Below are 18,191 nucleotides of genomic sequence, written 5' to 3'. Positions count from 1 at the left end.
TGGTCCAAAAGTGGTTATATTTTCTACATTTTTCATAAAAAAAAAAAAATCAGGTAAAAGGCTTGTGACAAATCATGCTCAGTCGATTTACAATTATGCATTAGAACATTGTTAACAGCCCAACCACCAAACATTTCTGAAAACAGGGAACATAGCTCAACTATGCTTCGAGGGTGGTGGCAAGGATTCTTTTTTTTTTTTTTCTCTTTTTATTTTTAACTTTCTAATATATATTTTTACATATGAAAATCATTATAAAATCTAAATGGCAGGGGAGCAGGCGATGTTACTATTTTAATAGCAGCAAGAACATGTATGGCCTGTTTGGAATATGTATGGTTGTGTGGGGTTTTAAAACTTGGGAGTTGTAGATTTGCTGAGACTGAAGTCTCAAGCCTGCAAGAAAAATAAGGCTTCCAACCAGTGAGTGATGAAATGCGCAAATGTCCTATGCACAGGTATGACAATTAGTCAGTACGTCCTTTACTTTGGAATCGGAAGACTCCTGATTCATTAGAACTGAATATTCCTAGCTTGCAGTAAAATGATCCCAGTCTAAAAAAAAAAAAATAGCGAATGACATTCATTTACTAAAGTGGGATAAGTAAAAATCTAAAAACAGGGAAAATGAGAGGGGAGGTGTTTTGCTCAGATCACAATAGTGCACAAGGAAACCATAACAGGTTTATGGTCTAAAGAAACAGACACAAATCGTGTCCGCTGTCTGGTCTTCATTTGTGCCCTTCGGTTTTGGCAGCGTTATGTCCCAAGTAAGCATTCAGCCACATCACCATACAGAAAGTTACCTTAAGCTGGCATCTCTGAATCAAGTGTGACTATTTTATGTGTTGTAGGCATTTTTATGCCGCACATTTATCAGAAGTGTGTACCAAGTTATGCCCATCATCCTATACCTGCGAGGAAACTAAGTTACTGTATACAAAGCAGAAGTAGAGGGAAATAAACAAGATGGAAATACGGGTTATTTTATGCAGCCATCGGATATTTCTTTGTATGCCCCAACTATAAGGTTTCAAAGCCAAGAACAAACTATTGCTTGATTTAACATCGTGTTCTCTGTATATGCAAACGGTTTTTTTTTTTGTTTTGTTTTTTAAAAAAAAAAGATAAAACACAAACAATACACCGAGGATGGGGAAATTAAAACATGTTGAATTCATATTGACCATCTTCCAAATTTGGTACGTTTAAGTTCTGTATGAATGCTTGTCCGCTGCTCTCCTCGTCTCCAGATGTTGTGAAGAAAGATCCCAGCGCACATTCACCAGATGTGACAAGAACTTTGTCCTCTTTGAGGTGCAACATTTTGCAGGGATTGGTTTTCAATTTCCATTTTAAATATCTATGTATAGTATTAATTTCAGTTTGGCTGTAGTGGACTGGCCATGGTTAGATGGGACTATAGCAGTACATGGGTCAGGGACAGTCATTTGGCTATGTACACATTCATAGTCGGTCCATGGCTTCCAACAAGTAGCGCTATTTTCGTAGGTCTAATACACAAACCTAATAGGAAAAAAATATATATAAATATTTTAACTGTAAAAAAAACACAAGATTCCAAATAATCTGACATTTTAAACCAATTTCCCATTATATAATCTAAACCATGGTTTGAGGCTGGTATTTCAACGTATTTCACTCCTCTTGGGCTATCTGCACAAAAGCTGTTCTACCCTGTATGCACACATGGATTTTTCCTCTCTGAACCCTGTTCACACAGGTTATATACAGATGATCAGGTTTTTAAATACATCAGATAGGGATTGCATACATTAGTTAGGACTGCTCTGATAAGGGTATACCGTGAAGATTGGTAGAGCAGCTTTGCAAAAAACGTATCAACCAAATACCCTGTTTTTTACATCTTTTACTAGCACTTGCGGATTACTGCAACATTTTTTCAAACTGAGTGTTTTTGGTTTTACTATTTTCTTTTGTGTCTTCTGGTATTTCAACGTATTGCAGCCTCATTTCCAATTGCAAACCTGTCCGTTTTATAGATGATAACCAATCTCGATAGGGGAGGTCGCAGCTGACCCAGCTTGCCCTCCCTTCATTAGATGCTTCAATACAAAAGACAGGCTCTGAGTTAGTGTCTATTGCTGCTAATGTACACGTAGATGTCCTGAAAGAACACAAGGTGTGAGTCTAGAAAAGCCCTAGTGGCCATTGCGAAAATTGCAACATCTTTCTTTTAATGCACATTGCAATATAAACAAAAATAAATTAAATACAAAACTTAGAATAAAAACAAAAGCACATTTAGCATAAAAACACAATAGGTCATTTTCTGAAGACCATTTTCTAGAGACATTACTCACTGCCAAAATGTGTGTGAATTCTTCCATTTTTTGACCGTAAGTTCTCGCCTGATGGCAAGTCTACTGTTCTGAACTAGTAAGAATCAGATTCCTACGATACTGTTCGTTTAGGATATAAAACCCACAGTCCGGCCAAGGTTTGTATATGTGATTCAAATAAAATGTGCCCACAATACAGCAATGTTGTATAGGAAGGCTTTTATTTCCCCCAATTGCCTTCCACTCCACTTCTTGGTAAAATAGGAAGATTCATGTATCTTGAGAGATACTTGTACTTCGAAAAATGCAACATGATCATACTTACTGAACCATCTGATGCACTTGCCCCAACTTTGTCTCCTGCTGCATTCCAACATACTTCAAATATACCCCCTGTTCCCCGATAGCTGTGAACTAATGCACCCGTCTAATGAAGAGAAAGGTAGAAGAGAAAGAAAAAATTACTACACTTATTAATTGTTCAAATGGAGAGAACATGACCTTCAGATATGAGCTTCCTTACAGTAAGGTTATGTGCCCACATTGCAAAAATGCTGTGGAAATGTCCGCAGCATTTCCGCAACTGAATGCTGCGGGTAAAATGCATGTGGCATTCGCATGCGGTTTCCTGCAAAACACAAGAGTTTTTAGCTTGCAGAATGCTTGCGCTTTTCCAAGCGATTTGAAGCATCGCTTGGAAAAGTGATTGACAGGTTGGTCACACAAGCATTGTGCTTGACAAGTGTGACCAACTTTTTACTATTGATGCTGCCCAAGCAGCATCAATAGTAAAAGAAAGAATGTTAAAAATAATAAATATGGTTCTCACCTTCCGGCAGCCCCAGATCTCCTCAACGGTGCTCCCGGTACGTTCCGTTCCGTTCCCGAGGATGCTTTGCACTAAGGATCTTTGTGACGTCACAGTCTCGTGACCGCGACGTCATCCCAGGTCCTTCGCGCAATGCATCCCTGGGAACGGAAGCCGCCGCATGCACCGCTGAGAGGCGGGAGGACTCCGGGGGCCATCAGAAGGTAAGTATATCCATATTTTTTATTTTAATTTTTTTTTTACAGGAATATGGTACCCAGGGCCTGGAGGAGAGTCTCCTCTCCTCCAAACTGGGTACCATCCGCACATGAAGCGCTCACTTTACGCATGAAATAATGAACATGCTGCGGATTTTACCGCTATGCGATTCCGCAGCAGGATTCTTTGCATTTCCATTTATTACTTCCTCCATGAACAGCACACAGGAACATTGAGTGCTGACGACCACTTTTTGCTTTTCCCTAGCTAGCATAATCAACCTTAAAGTGAACCTGTCAGTAGGATTTTACTCAGTAAACTACACATTATAAGGTCGGCGCCATTACACTGATTAAAATGATATCTGGGTGATGAAATTCATCTTGAGGTTGTTTAATTTTTACTTGTAATTTTCAGTTAAAGGGAACCTGTCACTCCCAAAATAGAAGGTGAGCTAAGCCCCCCGGCATCAGGGGCTTATCTACAGCATTCTGTAATGCTGTAGATAAGCCGCCGATGTATCCTGAAAGATGAGAAAAAGAGGTTAGATTATAGTCAACCAGGGGCGGTCCTGGTCCAGTTCTGATCCGATAGGAGGCCCCGGACCACGACACCCATCTTCATCAGATGACGTCCTCTTCTGGTCTTCACGCTGCGGCTCTGGCGTATTTTGTCTACCCTGTTGAGGGCAGAGCAAAGTACTGTAGTGCGCAGGCGCCGGGAAAGGTCAGAGAAGGCCCGGCGCCTTCTCACTGCAGTACTTTGCTCTGCCTTTAACAGGGCAGACAAAGTATGCCTGCGCCAAGCGTGAAGACAAGAAGAGGACATCATCTGATAAAGATAGGAGGCACCGGGCCGGACCGCGACACCCATCGGACCAGAACCGGACCGGGACCGCCACTGGGTGAGTACAATCTAACCTCTTTTTCTCATTTTTTAGGATACCTCGGGGGCTTAGCTCACCTTCCGTTTTGGGGGCGACGGGTTCCCTTTAATGAGATTCTCTTGCTCCGGGGCGGCCTGTGGGGTATGGGGTCTTTTCTCATTCATCCTCTTGGGCTTATGACAAGTCACTGACCCTTTAAAAAAAAAAAAAAATTACCTCCAGCAAAATGGCACCGATGCCACAGCATCCATCACTTACCGATCGATTCTACTGCGCATGCGCCATCTTGCTGGAGCCAAATTTTCTCTTCTTGCTCCAATAAACTGGTGCCGGAAGCACATACGCAGTAGCATTTATCGAGTTTACGATAGATCTACTGCGCAAGCGCAGCCATTTTGTTGGAGAAAAAAAAATTGGCTGCAGCAAAATGGTGGTGGCACACCACGTGCAGTAATCGGTAAGCGATAGATGCTACTGCACAGGCGCCATTTTGCTGAAGGTAATTTGTTTCAAAGCCAACACTATTATATGCAGTTTGTAAAATAGGTGGGAGGTTACAGAAGGATCAGTGACCTGTCAAACCCAAGAGGATGAATTTGTGAACAGAGCACAAAAAAAACAAAAAACAAACAAAAAAACCATTCCCCACAGGCCGCCCAACAGCACCAGAAATTCAATAACTTAAAACTACAAATAAAGATTGAGCAACCACAAGACAGATTTCATCAACCAAGCTATCATTGTAATCAGTATAACGGCACCGACCTGACACGGTCTGTAATTTACTTAGCAAAATCCTGCTGACAGGTTCAATTTAAGGAAAGGTTGGACACTTTTTAGACACTTATATAGTGCCATTAATTTCGCAGTTATTTGGAGATATTATTGTCCCCACTGGGGCTCACAATTTAAATTTCCATATATTGCCTTGATGGTAAACTACTTCCTACAAGAGGATGGTAATTACCGGCTCATGTGCAAAATGACAACACATGAATCAGATTTTTGTGTTAAAGGGGCCTTTCCATGTCCAAAATCCCATCCCAATACGTAGTAGGTGTGATAATATTTGCATATCCCTACAATTAAAAATTTAGTATAGTTATTTTGATTTGCTGAGTCTTTCCGCGTATGTAGACATTGCAGGACTTTAGGTATCCTGCACATGAGGAAAGAGTCATATAAAATAAGAAAAACTATACTACATTTCTAATTGGAGGTACTGTATTTTTCGGACTATAAGACGCACCTTGTTCCCAAAAAAATGTGGGGGAAAACAGGGGTGCATCTTATAGTCAGAATATACAGAACTTGGAATTAGCGAGGTGGCAGCAGGAGTCGAGCGATTCTTCCTGTGGTTCGACGCTGCAGGTCGATGATCTCACTCCCATCCCGTTGCGGCAGGATCAGCGGTGCAGGTGCTCCGGCAACATTTTGTGAAAGCCCAGAGCCCACTCACTTCCATTGCCTCGATGCGGTGGCCTCCGGGAAAATGGCTGCGCATGCACAGATTGATATCTCAGCAACGAGAAGTCTCCAGACATCTCAATCTGCGCATTCGCAGCCTCCGGGCTTTCTCAAAAGGTCGTCGGAGTCCCGCAGCACTGCCAAACCTGCGCACCAGTCTGGGTCATATCACAGGACCACCAAACACCCCATGTGACTCCGCTCCACCAGCACTGAATATCCATTTTGAGCAAGGCTCAGTTATTCTAAACCAGAACTCCAGATCACTCTTATTCAATTTCCGTATGATTTCCTCATAAGGGACTTTATTAACTCTGGGGTGGCACGGTGGCTCAGTGGTTAGCACTGCAGCCTTGCAGCGCTGGAGTCCTGGGTTCAAACCCCACCAAGGACAACATCTGCAAAGAGTTTGTATGTTCTCTCTGTGTTTGCGTGGGTTTCCTCCGGGCACACCGGTTTCCTCCCACATTCCAAAGACATACGGATAGGAAATTTAGATTGTGAGCCTCAACGGGGACAGTGATGATAATGTGTGCAAAACTGTAAAGCGCTGCGGAATATGTTAGCGCTATATAAAAATAAAGATTATTATTATTAACTCTAGTTGTCAAACTTGTAACAATTTTTAACAATATAGCCAATAACCTCACTAACATGAATCACAAATTGACGCGTCATGGCTGCAGACAGCTAGAATATCTTTATGGGGGATTTTGAGCACAGTATCAGATTGCTACCTGTATGTGACAACAAAAAAATAATAAAATGCAAGTTCAAATGGAATTCTCATAGGTCGTGCTGATGCTTTTATGCTATATTCTTTATGTCCTACCTGTGTGTTCCAGATGTGTACACATTTGTCAAAGGAACCACTGGCCAAGTACCGGCCATCCGGACTAAAGGCTACACTGTACACGGGTTCCTGATGTTTAGTCAGGGTGTGAATGCAGATCCCTCGGTCTACATCCCACAACCTAACTGTAGAATCAAATGAAGCACTGTAAAAACAAAACAGACATTGCGTTTATAAAAAAACATTACTATGGAAATCTACAGACGTACAGAAATGCAAGTTACCTAGCCAACATTAGATTAGCATTTGGGTTGTTTGTTCCTGGCCCAGTGGGGCTCCATTTGATGGTGTATATCTCCTTGTTGTGTGCTTGTAAGTCATGAACACAACTGTCTTGCTTCATGCTCCAGATCTGCAATTCAAAGTGTATATGTTTATTTAGATGTATACACATTTTTCAAACAATATATTGCTGGTGCGGTAACAAAATGCAAATGCCTGGATAAGCTAATTTTTAAGTTAATTATAATGTAATTTCAGTTCCTGAATACTGTTTCTGGCTGTGACTATAGGAAAAAAAATCACATGTGAAATGTATGCAATGTTATTTACAGACCAAGAAATGCATGCCGACTGCATATGTACCTTTAATGTCATGTCATCAGAGCAAGATGCTAGAAGATTACCAGTGGGATCCCACTTTATTGCATTCACTTCATTCTAGAAAAAGAAGAAAATTCAGGTTACAGTAGGAACAATATAAACAGCATAGAAACAAAAATCGGTATTTAATTTTATTTTTCTGTAGATGACTGCAATCCTCAGTCATCACAGGGAAAAGCCACTCCCGACACCACAATATCCCTGTAGCAGTGCAGTGTCACATGTTGGCCACCCCAATAGATAGCCCACCACACACGGCAGGTCTACTCTGAAACACTCCTTTTAGGGTGGAAGTGAAAAGACTTTGGTAATGTTTTAGGCATGGCTTCCATAAGAGACCAAAGCTCCGCTCAGAGGTTCTGTATCAGGTTTAATGCTAGATGAAGAAAACTGAATAGCACACTGAAGAATAACAGAACATCTTGGCAGATTAAGATGGACCCCACTGTAAGATATAGGGGTCTAGCATACAGCGGTGAGATTTATTGTGCAACTCATCTGGCACAATGTTGAGGGCTCCTGTTATAATTGGAAGCCTATTTTGTAAATTAGATTTTACACCGGGAAATAAATCTGGACAACCCTACTGGCTACAGAGTAACACTTACTGTATGTCCCTGGAATGTTTTTATTGGCCTGTCTTGTCCCAGTTTGCAGACGTGGATACACATGTCTGTACTGCACGATGCAAATGTATTGTTACTTTGCCAGTCCACATCCAATGCTGGTGCTGGAAACACAAGGGGGGGATAACAAATCAGGTTAACATGTAGCTTATACAAGTAAACCTAACCTGGATTCTGAGGTAGCTCGGCCCGGCACTGACTGACAGCCGGCTCTGCACTGCTGATCCGGCTGTCAGTTAATGCAGGGGCAAGGTTACACTGTGTGAGCACTGACTAGAGTGGGCCCCAAGGCCGGGGTCTCTGGGAGATATAAAGTTCATTTTCTCCCAGGTGACACTCCGTACAGCAACTGGGCTTTCTCATAATGCTATCAGCAAATTAACCCTATATCTGCAGGTTCTCTATAATGAAACATTGCAAGAAAAAATAAAAAAAAAGGGATACCCTGCATTACACCTAGTACGGTCTGAGGAGGTGGTGCATTATGAAAAACAATTAAACACGTCAAAAAGGATTCCCTCTCACCCATCACCATCTCTGCCCTGTGACAGCATACAGCCAGGTATTCTTTTGAGCGTATGATGAGTACCGTATATACTCGAGTATAAGCCGAGAATTTCAGCCCATTTTTTTGGGCTGAAAGTCCCCCTCTCAGCTTGTACTCGAGTCATATACCGGGAGGTTAGCAGGTGAGGGGGAGCGGGGGCTGTGTAATTATACTTACCTGCTCCCGGCGCGGTCCCTGCAGTCCCTGGCTTCCCCGGCGTGCAGATTCTTCCTGTACTGAGTGGTCACATGGCACCGCTCATTACAGAAATGAATATGCGGCTCCACCTCCCATAGGGGTGGAGCCGCATATTCATTGCTGTAAATGAGCGGTAACTGTGACCGCTCAATACAGGAAGAAGATGCAGCGCCGGGGAAGCCAGGGACTGCAGGGACCGCGCCGGGAGCAAGTAAGTATATGGGGAGCGCAGCACTGCATGATATTTACCTGCTCCTCGCTCCGGTGCGGCTCCGTCTCCAGCGTCCTCTGGCTGTGACGCTCAGGTTAGAGGGCGCGGTGACGTAGTCAGTGCGCGCCCTCTGCTGAGCGTCAGTGCTGGAGACGGAGCCGCACGAGGAGCAGGTAAATATTGAAAGCGCCGGCGTCCTGAGCAAGAGAGGTGAGTATGTGATTTTTTTTTTCTTATTGCAGCAGTAGCATTATATATTGGACAGCTTTATATGGATCATCTATGGGGCAATAATGAACGGTGCAGAGCATTCTATATGGCACAGCTTTATATGGAGCATCTATGGGGCAATAATGAACGGTGCAGAGCATTATATATGGCACAGCTTTATATGGAGCATCTATGGGGCAATAATGAACGGTGCAGAGAATTATATATGGCACAGCTTTATATGGAGCATCTATGGGGCCATAATGAACGGTGCAGAGCATTCTATATGGCACAGCTTTATATGGAGCATCTATGGGGCCATAATGAACGGTGCAGAGCATTCTATATGGCACAGCTTTATAAGGAGCATCTATGGGGCCATAATGAACGGTGCAGAGCATTATATATGGCACAGCTTTATAAGGAGCATCTATGGGGCCATAATGAACGGTGCAGAGCATTATATATGGCACAGCTTTATATGGAGCATCTATGGGGCCATAATGAACGGTGCAGAGCATTCTATATGGCACAGCTTTATATGGAGCATCTATGGGGCCATAATGAATGGTGCAGAGCATTATATATGGCACAGCTTTATATGGAGCATCTGTGGGGCAATAATGAACGGTGCAGAGCATTATATATGGCACAGCTTTATATGGAGCATCTATGGGGCAATAATGAACGGTGCAGAGCATTATATGTGGCACAGATTTCTATAGAGCATCTATGGGGCCATAATGAACGGTGCAGAGCATTATATATGGCACAGATTTCTATAGAGCATCTATGGGGCAATAATGAACGGTGCAGAGCATTATATATGGCACAGCTTTATAAGGAGCATCTATGGGGCCATAATGAACGGTGCAGAGCATTATATATGGCACAGCTTTATATGGAGCATCTATGGGGCCATAATGAACGGTGCAGAGCATTCTATATGGCACAGCTTTATATGGAGCATCTATGGGGCCATAATGAATGGTGCAGAGCATTATATATGGCACAGCTTTATATGGAGCATCTGTGGGGCAATAATGAACGGTGCAGAGCATTATATATGGCACAGCTTTATATGGAGCATCTATGGGGCAATAATGAACGGTGCAGAGCATTATATGTGGCACAGATTTCTATAGAGCATCTATGGGGCAATAATGAACGGTGCAGAGCATTATATGTGGCACAGATTTCTATAGAGCATCTATGGGGCCATAATGAACGGTGCAGAGCATTATATATGGCACAGCTTTATATGGAGCATCTATGGGGCCATAATGAACGGTGCAGAACATTATATATGGCACAGCTTTATAAGGAGCATCTATGGGGCCATAATGAATGGTGCAGAGCATTCTATATGGCACAGCTTTCTATGGAGCATCTATGGGGCAACAATGAACGATATGGAGAATTATATGTGGCACAGTTTTATATGGAGCATCTTATGGGGCAATAATGAACGGTATGGAGCATCTATTTTTAGTTTTGAAATTCACCGGTAGCTGCTGCATTTCCTACCCTAGGCTCATACTCGAGTCAATAAGTTTTCCCAGTTTTTTGTGGCAAAATTAAGGGGGTCGGCTTATACTCGAGTATATACGGTAACTTCAATGGATGCCATGTAAGTTTACAAATTTCCTCATTAACCCTTCCATTAGCCACTTACAGATCAGCCCGGGTTTTGGTTTTGTTCATGTATACAGTATATATTTACCGGAATGGAAAGGAAACTGCTGTTTTGCTTCCCCTGTGTGTGCGTCCCAGATTATTGTTGTCTGTGAAGAAAACAAAAAAAAAAAAAACTGTTCTTACAAAGTTATTAATATGGCATCAGTCCTGTGTTAGCCTGTAATTTAGTCCTGAGCTGCATTCACAATTCGGCTTTGTTTTGCAGGGTAAAAAAAAAAAACAAAAAAAAAAAAAAACAACAATTGGCAAGCTTTCGGTCCGACACATTGTTGAGCAAGCTCCTAGGAGAATCTGGACGAATCACTAACATCTGGGGGGAAAGTGTGTGATTCGTCCGAAGTTGAGGAGAGTGAAGTAAGCACTGTGTCATGAGATCGCTGCGGCCAGTGTTACGTGATCCCCGGGAGAGCCAGTGCTGACACTGCTGGAACGGCGCCGGAGGAAGGTACAGGTGTTATTTTACAAAGGGATTGTGCATGTAGTGGACAACCACTCTAATAACTATTAATACAAGCAAATTCCTGTAAGTGCTTGGATTTCTGTTCAGTCAATAATGACTAAATTGAGAGATTTTGAAAAATGTATTTCCATGATTTACATGTAAACTACATGTCTGTCATTCCTGTGATTTCTACAACTCAATGACTTTTGCTTGATGGTGCTGCAGTTTCTGTGCTGAGGAATGTATGTTATATTACTACTAGTACTTATGGCATAACTAAGTATTGAAGGGGTTATCCAGTTCCACATCATTTCTTATAGGCACAAGAACTTACAGGCAGGTAGCTGCTAACTACCTGCCTGGTGCTGATCTCTGCCAGCTCAGAGGGGTCACAGACTGATCGAGTCTGCTGATGTCCTGATGATTGATACCTGGCTCCTCACTACCGTGTTTCCCCGATAGTAAGACACCCCCGAAAGTAAGACGTAGTGGGGGTTTTAGCGGGGTCGGCTAATGTAAGACGTACCCCGAAAGTAAGACGTAGTAAATACCGTAGTGCTGAGTAGTGTCGGGGTCGGACGAAACTCGATGGTTCCCAGGGTCTGAAGGAGAGGTAACTCTCCTTCAGGCCCTGCGATCCATATTTAAGTGTAAAATAAAGAATTAAAATAAAAAATATCGCTATACTTACCCTCTGACGCGCCCTGGTACTAACCGGGAACCTTCCTTCCTTCGAATTAGCGCTTCCAGGACCTGCGGTGACGTCGCGGTGACGTCGCGGCTTCTGATTGGTCGTGCGAGCGGTCACATGGGCGGTCGCGCGACTAATCACAAGCCGCGACGTCACCGCAGGTCCTGGAAGCGCTGATTCGAAGGAAGGAAGGTTCCCCGTTAGTACCAGGGCGCGTCAGAGGGTAAGTATAGCGATATTTTTTATTTTAATTCTTTATTTTACACTTAAATATGGATCGCAGGGCCTGAAGGAGAGTTTCCTCTCCTTCAGATCCTGGGAACCATCCAGGGATACCTTCCGATACTTGTGTCCCATTGACTTGTATCGGTATCGGCGATATCCGATATTTTTCGGGTATCGGCCGATACTATCTGATACCGATACTTTCAAGTATCGGACGGTATCGCTCAACACTAGTACGGTAGTAAACTGTACGTTGGGAAAAAAACGCAGCGTTTTTTTTTCCAATGTAAGACATACCCCGAAAGTAAGACGTAGTGGGACTTTTGAGTGGTAAAAGAATGTAAGACACGGTCTTACTTTCGGGGAAACACGGTAACTGGAGGGAGCGGCTGTCAATCAGCATGATATCGGCAGTCATGGAAGACCTGCATCTGTTGATGTACAAGCAGAATTTTTTCAGGAACGAGCTGCGATTACTGAGCCGGCACTGGGCAAAACATGCATGTAGCCAGCAACTAGCTGCCTGTCAGTTCTTTGCCCCATGAGGGAAAAAAATGTCCCAGCTAACCCCTTTAAATCTGGAAATCTGATTGCCCATTGTCACACCAATTAGTAAAAACACTATTTAGCATTCTGGGAAAAGTGTACCTTGTCAACTCCTGCACTTAAAATAAAGTTTCCTTTCTTGTTCCATTTCAATGCAAATATGGGTCCTTTATGTTGCCCCAAGGTGCTCGCAAGATTTCCTGGAAGTTGAAGAAAATAAGGCTCGGGCATAACCATGATAGAGGTATGAAATAAAGCAGACAATTATGAATCTTCTTGTCAGCTCATCCCCATAACCCATTTTAGAAGAGAAGCAATCACTGATCTTTAGATGTACGGATATAAATGAATCGCATCACAGCTCGTTCCAAAGCAACACGTGCATTGCTTACCGTCTTTCGTCCATATTCTGGCAAAGCCGTCATAAGACCCGGTGGCTAGAAGTGTTCCTTCACTCTATTAACGTGAAAAAACAAATAAAAATATAAAGAGCCCGCACAATGCAGATTAAATTCATAGAAAAATCAATTATGTAGACCATCTCATTGCCTTGTATGGAATTTTCAGTACTTGATGTGTAGATATGGTACTGTACAAATGGTAATCTTCGCTATACTGCTTTTCCACTTAGTAGCCAAAGATTTCCAGTCATGTAAAATATGAAAATCTCTGAGCTCAGTGGCTTGGTAGAAGTAGACAGCCGCTCAGTGACTAGCTGCAGGGGTGATGTAAGCTGCTGACATGATGAAGGTTTAGGATTTCTTTCCAAAAGTGTTAAAACCCTTTAAATGTTACTAGTTTAACCCCTTCACCCCAAAGCCTGTTTTCAACTTCCTGACCAGGCCATTTTTTTTTTCAATTCTGACCACTGTCACTTTATGAGGTCACAACTCTGAAATGCTTCCAACAGATCCCGGTCATTCTGAGACTGTTTTCTCGTGACATATTGTACTTTATGATAGTGGTAAAATTTCGATTTGACTTGCAATTATTTGTGAAAAAAAAAAACAAAACAGAAATTTGGCAAAAATTTTGCAATTTTTGAACTTTGAATTTTTATGGCCTTAAATCAGAGAGATAGGTCACAAAAATTAGTTCATAAATAACATTTCCCACATGTCTACTATACATTAGCACAATTTTGGAACCAAAATATTTTTGGGTCAGGAAGTTATAAGGGTTAAAATAAGACCTGCGATTTTTCATTTTTTCAATAAAATTTAGGAAACCATTTTTTTTAGGGACCACCTCACACAAAGTTATTTTAAGGGGTCTATACAACAGAAAATACCCAAAAGTGACACCATTCCAAAAACTGCACCCCTCAAGGTACTCAGAACCACATTCAAGAAGTTTATTAACCCTTCGGGTGCTTAACAGCGCAATGTGGAAGGAAAAAAATGAACATTTAACTTTTTAGTCACAAAAATGATCATTCGGCATCAATTTGTGTATTTTCACAAGGGTAAAAGGAGAAAATGGTCCACTAACATTGTTGAGCAATTTCTCCTGAATACGCCGATACCCCATATGTGGGGGAAAACCACTGTTTGTGCGGACTGCAGGGCTCAGAATGGAAGGAGTGCCGTTTTGGATTGCAGATTTTGATAGAATGGTCTGCAGGCGTCATGTTGCGTTTGGAGAGCCCCTAAACAGTGGAAACCCCTTACAAGTGACCCCCATTCTGGAATCTACACCCCTGAATTAATTTATCTATAGGCATAGTTTCATAGTATTGATTATAATGCTTTTGTTTTAATGGTGCATGAATTTATAATGTGGCGGTATGTGTAACGTGTGCAGGGTACATTAGATTTATAAAAGTGTGTTGTGTCAACAGGGTATAAACTAATGTTATTAATTTGTGGACATGTGGTATGCTTTGAAGCAATCCTTAATGCAGAAGCCAGGTTTCTCAGGGCAGGTTTCACAATGGTAAATTGTGTCCTTTCGGATTCCCCTCTTGGAACATACTCTGCACCGTTTTTGTGATCGTCCTGTCCTCGCTGTTTGGGGAACCTGTCCTGGGAAATGTTGACCTGGGACAATACGGGCACTATCAGACTCAGAAGTACTGGGGCCCTCACCTCCCCGAGTGCCAAACATTAGGGCCTTGATGACTTCCTCCTGAAACTGAAGGAAGGTCCCCGTATTGCCTGCAGATCGGGACAGCACAAAAGCATTGTACAGTGCCATCTGTACAAAGTGCATAGACAATTTTTTGTACCATGCTTTGGCTTTTCGCATGGCACTGTATGGTTGGAGGACCTGATCTGAGAGATCCACACCCCCCTTGTACCGATTGTAATCCAAGATACAATCTGGCTTTCGGACTTGTGCTGTGGTCCCACGAACAGTGACAAGGGTGCTGTTGTCACGGTGTATGGTGGTCAGGATAAGGACATCCCTTTTGTCCTTATACTTGACCACCAGCATGTTGTCGCTGCATTGGGCTCTGCTTTCCCCTTTTCTCAGCATTTGCCCAATTAGCGGCTTGGAGGCCGCGCTGATTTTTTCGCACGGTGCCACATGCAGCTGTACCTCTGGCAGAGAGGGCCTTGAAGAGTGGGATGCTGATGTAAAGGTTGTCAATGTAGAGGTGATAACCCTTATCCAGCAGTGGGTGCAGCAATTCCCATACAATTTTACCACTCACCCCCAGGACGGGGGGGCATTCAGGGGGGTTAATCTGGGTGTCCTTCCCCTCGTAGACCCCAAATCTGTGGTTGTACCCTGAGGTACTCACACAGTTTGTACAGTTTTATTCCGTACCTGGCCCTCATACTGGGCAGGTATTGTCGGAATTTTAGCCTCCCTTTGAAGTGAACAAGAGATTCATCAATAGCGATGTCCCTCTGGGGTATGTATGCCTCAGCAAATTTTCTGCTGAAGTGTTCAACCACTGTCCGAATTTTATATAGACGATCAAAGTTGGGATCGTCTCGGGGAGGACACTGCGCATTATCACTATAATGAAAAAATCTTCGGATCCCTTCAAATCGTGTCCTTTTCATGGCCATGCGGAATAATGGTGTACTGTAGGGAATATCAGTACTCCAGTACTGACGGACCTCTGTTTTTTTATTTTATTTTTTTATTATGCCCATATGCAGCACAATTCCCCAAAATGTCATCATATCTGCTGCATTTACGGGGATCCATCTGGGGTGTGATGACGTGGGATTTTGGGTGAAAAATTGCTGGGCATACAGGTTCGTCTAAAGATGTATTATTTCCTCACTGAAAAAGAATTTGAAGAAGTCAATTTCAGTGAGGCCAGTGGTGTCAACCTGGATTCCTGAGCTGCTGCTGAAATCCGGAATGAGGGTTGAACATTTTTGGGGGGTGCAATCCATACGGGATCAATTGCTGCAGGAGTTGCCTGGGTCCTAGAGCGCCTTGTTGGGGGTCCTTCATCACCAGATGAGGAGGAGGAAGGATCTTCCTCACTGGCTGTATCCGTGTCGGACGCAAGGATGGCGAAAGCCTCCTCTGGTGAATAGCGCCTTGTTGACGAATGGACCTTTTTAATTTTTTTCCCCAAACCCTGGGGATGTGTGTGTAAGTGGTGCTTTTACACATGTAATGTGTGGGGCTTGTGTAATAGGGTACTCTTTATTATAACAAAACAGAGAAAAAAAAAAAAGAAGTAGAGAGGTAAAATGTAGAAGAAAAAATGTAAAGAAAAATCAGATTTAAAAAAAAAGTTTGTATAAAAAAAAACAAACAGACGTTCACTACACTAATACCCTCCCTATAAATTTATCCGACGAAAATTCGTTTTTACAAAAGAAAAACGGACGTCACCAACAATGTGACGTACGCTCCCCTAATGCACTTTTTATGCAAGAAAAAAAAAAAAAAAAGCTACCTCCCTACCTATAAAACTACTTTGTACTTTTTTTTTTTTTCTAAAAGAAGATCGGTCATCACTAACGATGTGACACCGGCTACGCTACCTTGCTATATCTAAAACTACGCTGTACTAACTACTATTTTTTGTTAAAAAAAAAACTTGGACGTCGCTTAGACTGCGAAGTCCACTACACTAACTAGCTAAAAAAGAAAAATTCCGGTGGCGCAGTCTCTGATCAGCAGCAGTACTGATCAGAGCGCTGCAGACACAGGAAGAGCACGAACGCTCTGTGCGGGACGCCGCGCACAGGAAAGGCGGTGCAAAAAAGTGCGCAAAAAAATCAATTGGGGGGGGTAGGGGGGAAGGAGAGGGAAGGGGAACTGGAACAGGGGTTGGAAAGGGGTGGGGAAGGTGCTGCTGCGATCACAGGCCTCACACAGCAGGCAGATGGCAGCAGAGTGCACGAAGCTGGAGCAGGAGATCAGCACAGCACAGGAGGTCAGATCGCCGGGTTGATCACGCAGGCCACCAATGGTTTCCTTTACTAAGGTGAGACAGAGGGGCTTGGACAACCGCTCTGCACGCCAAATCTAAGAGAAAGATGGTGTGCAGGGCAGTGATTGGTATTTTAAATTAACCCCTTTGGCGCCGATTGGCTGAACAATAGCTTCTAGCCAATCAGCGCCATAGGGGTTAATCAGGTGAGGTGACGTGGCGATCACCCCACCTACTGTGACGGCTGTGATTAGTGCTGTGTGACGTCGAACATATCACAGCCTGTCACATGCTTTTTTTTTTCTTTTTAACAACTTTGCAAATTTTGCTGTGATTGGCTGGTGAAAGTTCAGCAGCCAATCACCGAAGCGGGAGGAAGGATTAGTCCCTCGTGGTGAAGTGCCAGGATGGCCTGCTGTTAGAAACAGCAGCCAACCTCACCCGGTCACCGCGCGATGCAGCGCGGTGACGGAAATAGCAGCGCCGTACTAGCACTGCGGTTCGCAACGCAGTACTAGTACGGCGCATGTCAGGAAGGGGTTAAAACATGTCACTGATCTGTCAACCAACATTTGAGGTATGCTGAAATCGGTGACTGATCTGGATTAAACGAACCTAGCATTCAACAGTTCAGCTACTAGGTTTTCAATAGGGCTTAAACGTATGCTACATTTTATTGCAATTACATCCATATTAAAGCGGACCCGACACGAAACATGCTACACAATCCGTAGGCAGTATGCATAACAGAGCTACACAATCCGTGGGCAGTATGCATAACAGAGCTACACAATCTGTGGGCAATATGCATCAGGCACTGGCCGTATGAACAGAGCTACACAATCCGTGGCTAGTACGCATCAGGCACTGGCCGTATGAACAGAACCACACAATCCGTGGGCAGTATGCATCAGGCACCGGCCGTATTAACAGAACTACACAATCCGTGGGCAGTATGCATAACAGAGCTACACAATCTGTGGGCAGTATGCATCAGGCACTGGCCGTATGAACAGAAACACACAATCCGTGGGCAGTATGCATCAGGCACTGGCCGTATGAACAGAACCACACAATCCGTGGGCAGTATTCATCAGGCACTGGCCGTATGAACAGAGCTACACAATCCGTGGGCACCAAAAACACATGGGCTACTTGCATAGTGAACAAGTCTGTAGGAACCTGTTCACACCACCAAAGAACTTGAAGACACAAAAACGCACAGAGGTAAAAAATACTCTGTTGTAAAAAAGTCACAGTAAATAAGCAAGTGCTAGTCAAAAAAT

The 18,191-nt window shown here is 43.2% G+C and overlaps 1 protein-coding gene across 4 annotated transcripts in view; it reads right to left on the bottom strand.

Annotated features, from left to right (window-relative positions):
• Positions 1 to 217: 217 nt before the first annotated feature.
• Positions 218 to 18,191, bottom strand: part of TBL1XR1 (TBL1X/Y related 1) — a 284,264-nt gene continuing 266,290 nt past the window's right edge. For all 4 annotated transcript variants that reach the window (XM_069727286.1, XM_069727289.1, XM_069727287.1 and 1 more), the window contains 9 exons: positions 12,947 to 13,010; positions 12,657 to 12,754; positions 10,676 to 10,736; positions 7,769 to 7,890; positions 7,143 to 7,217; positions 6,782 to 6,909; positions 6,537 to 6,702; positions 2,650 to 2,751; positions 218 to 1,527 (listed from right to left, as the gene is read on the bottom strand). In XM_069727286.1, the coding sequence (XP_069583387.1) occupies positions 1,501 to 1,527; positions 2,650 to 2,751; positions 6,537 to 6,702; positions 6,782 to 6,909; positions 7,143 to 7,217; positions 7,769 to 7,890; positions 10,676 to 10,736; positions 12,657 to 12,754; positions 12,947 to 13,010 (843 nt within the window). In that variant the 3' untranslated portion in view covers positions 218 to 1,500. The remainder of the gene's footprint in view (positions 1,528 to 2,649; positions 2,752 to 6,536; positions 6,703 to 6,781; positions 6,910 to 7,142; positions 7,218 to 7,768; positions 7,891 to 10,675; positions 10,737 to 12,656; positions 12,755 to 12,946; positions 13,011 to 18,191) is intronic.

This window comes from Ranitomeya imitator, chromosome 5, assembly GCF_032444005.1.
Source record: "Ranitomeya imitator isolate aRanImi1 chromosome 5, aRanImi1.pri, whole genome shotgun sequence".
In the NCBI taxonomy this organism is placed as follows: Eukaryota; Metazoa; Chordata; class Amphibia; order Anura; family Dendrobatidae; genus Ranitomeya; species Ranitomeya imitator.
Note: the sequence above shows the minus strand (reverse complement) of the source record. Positions and strands in the feature narration are given on the sequence as shown.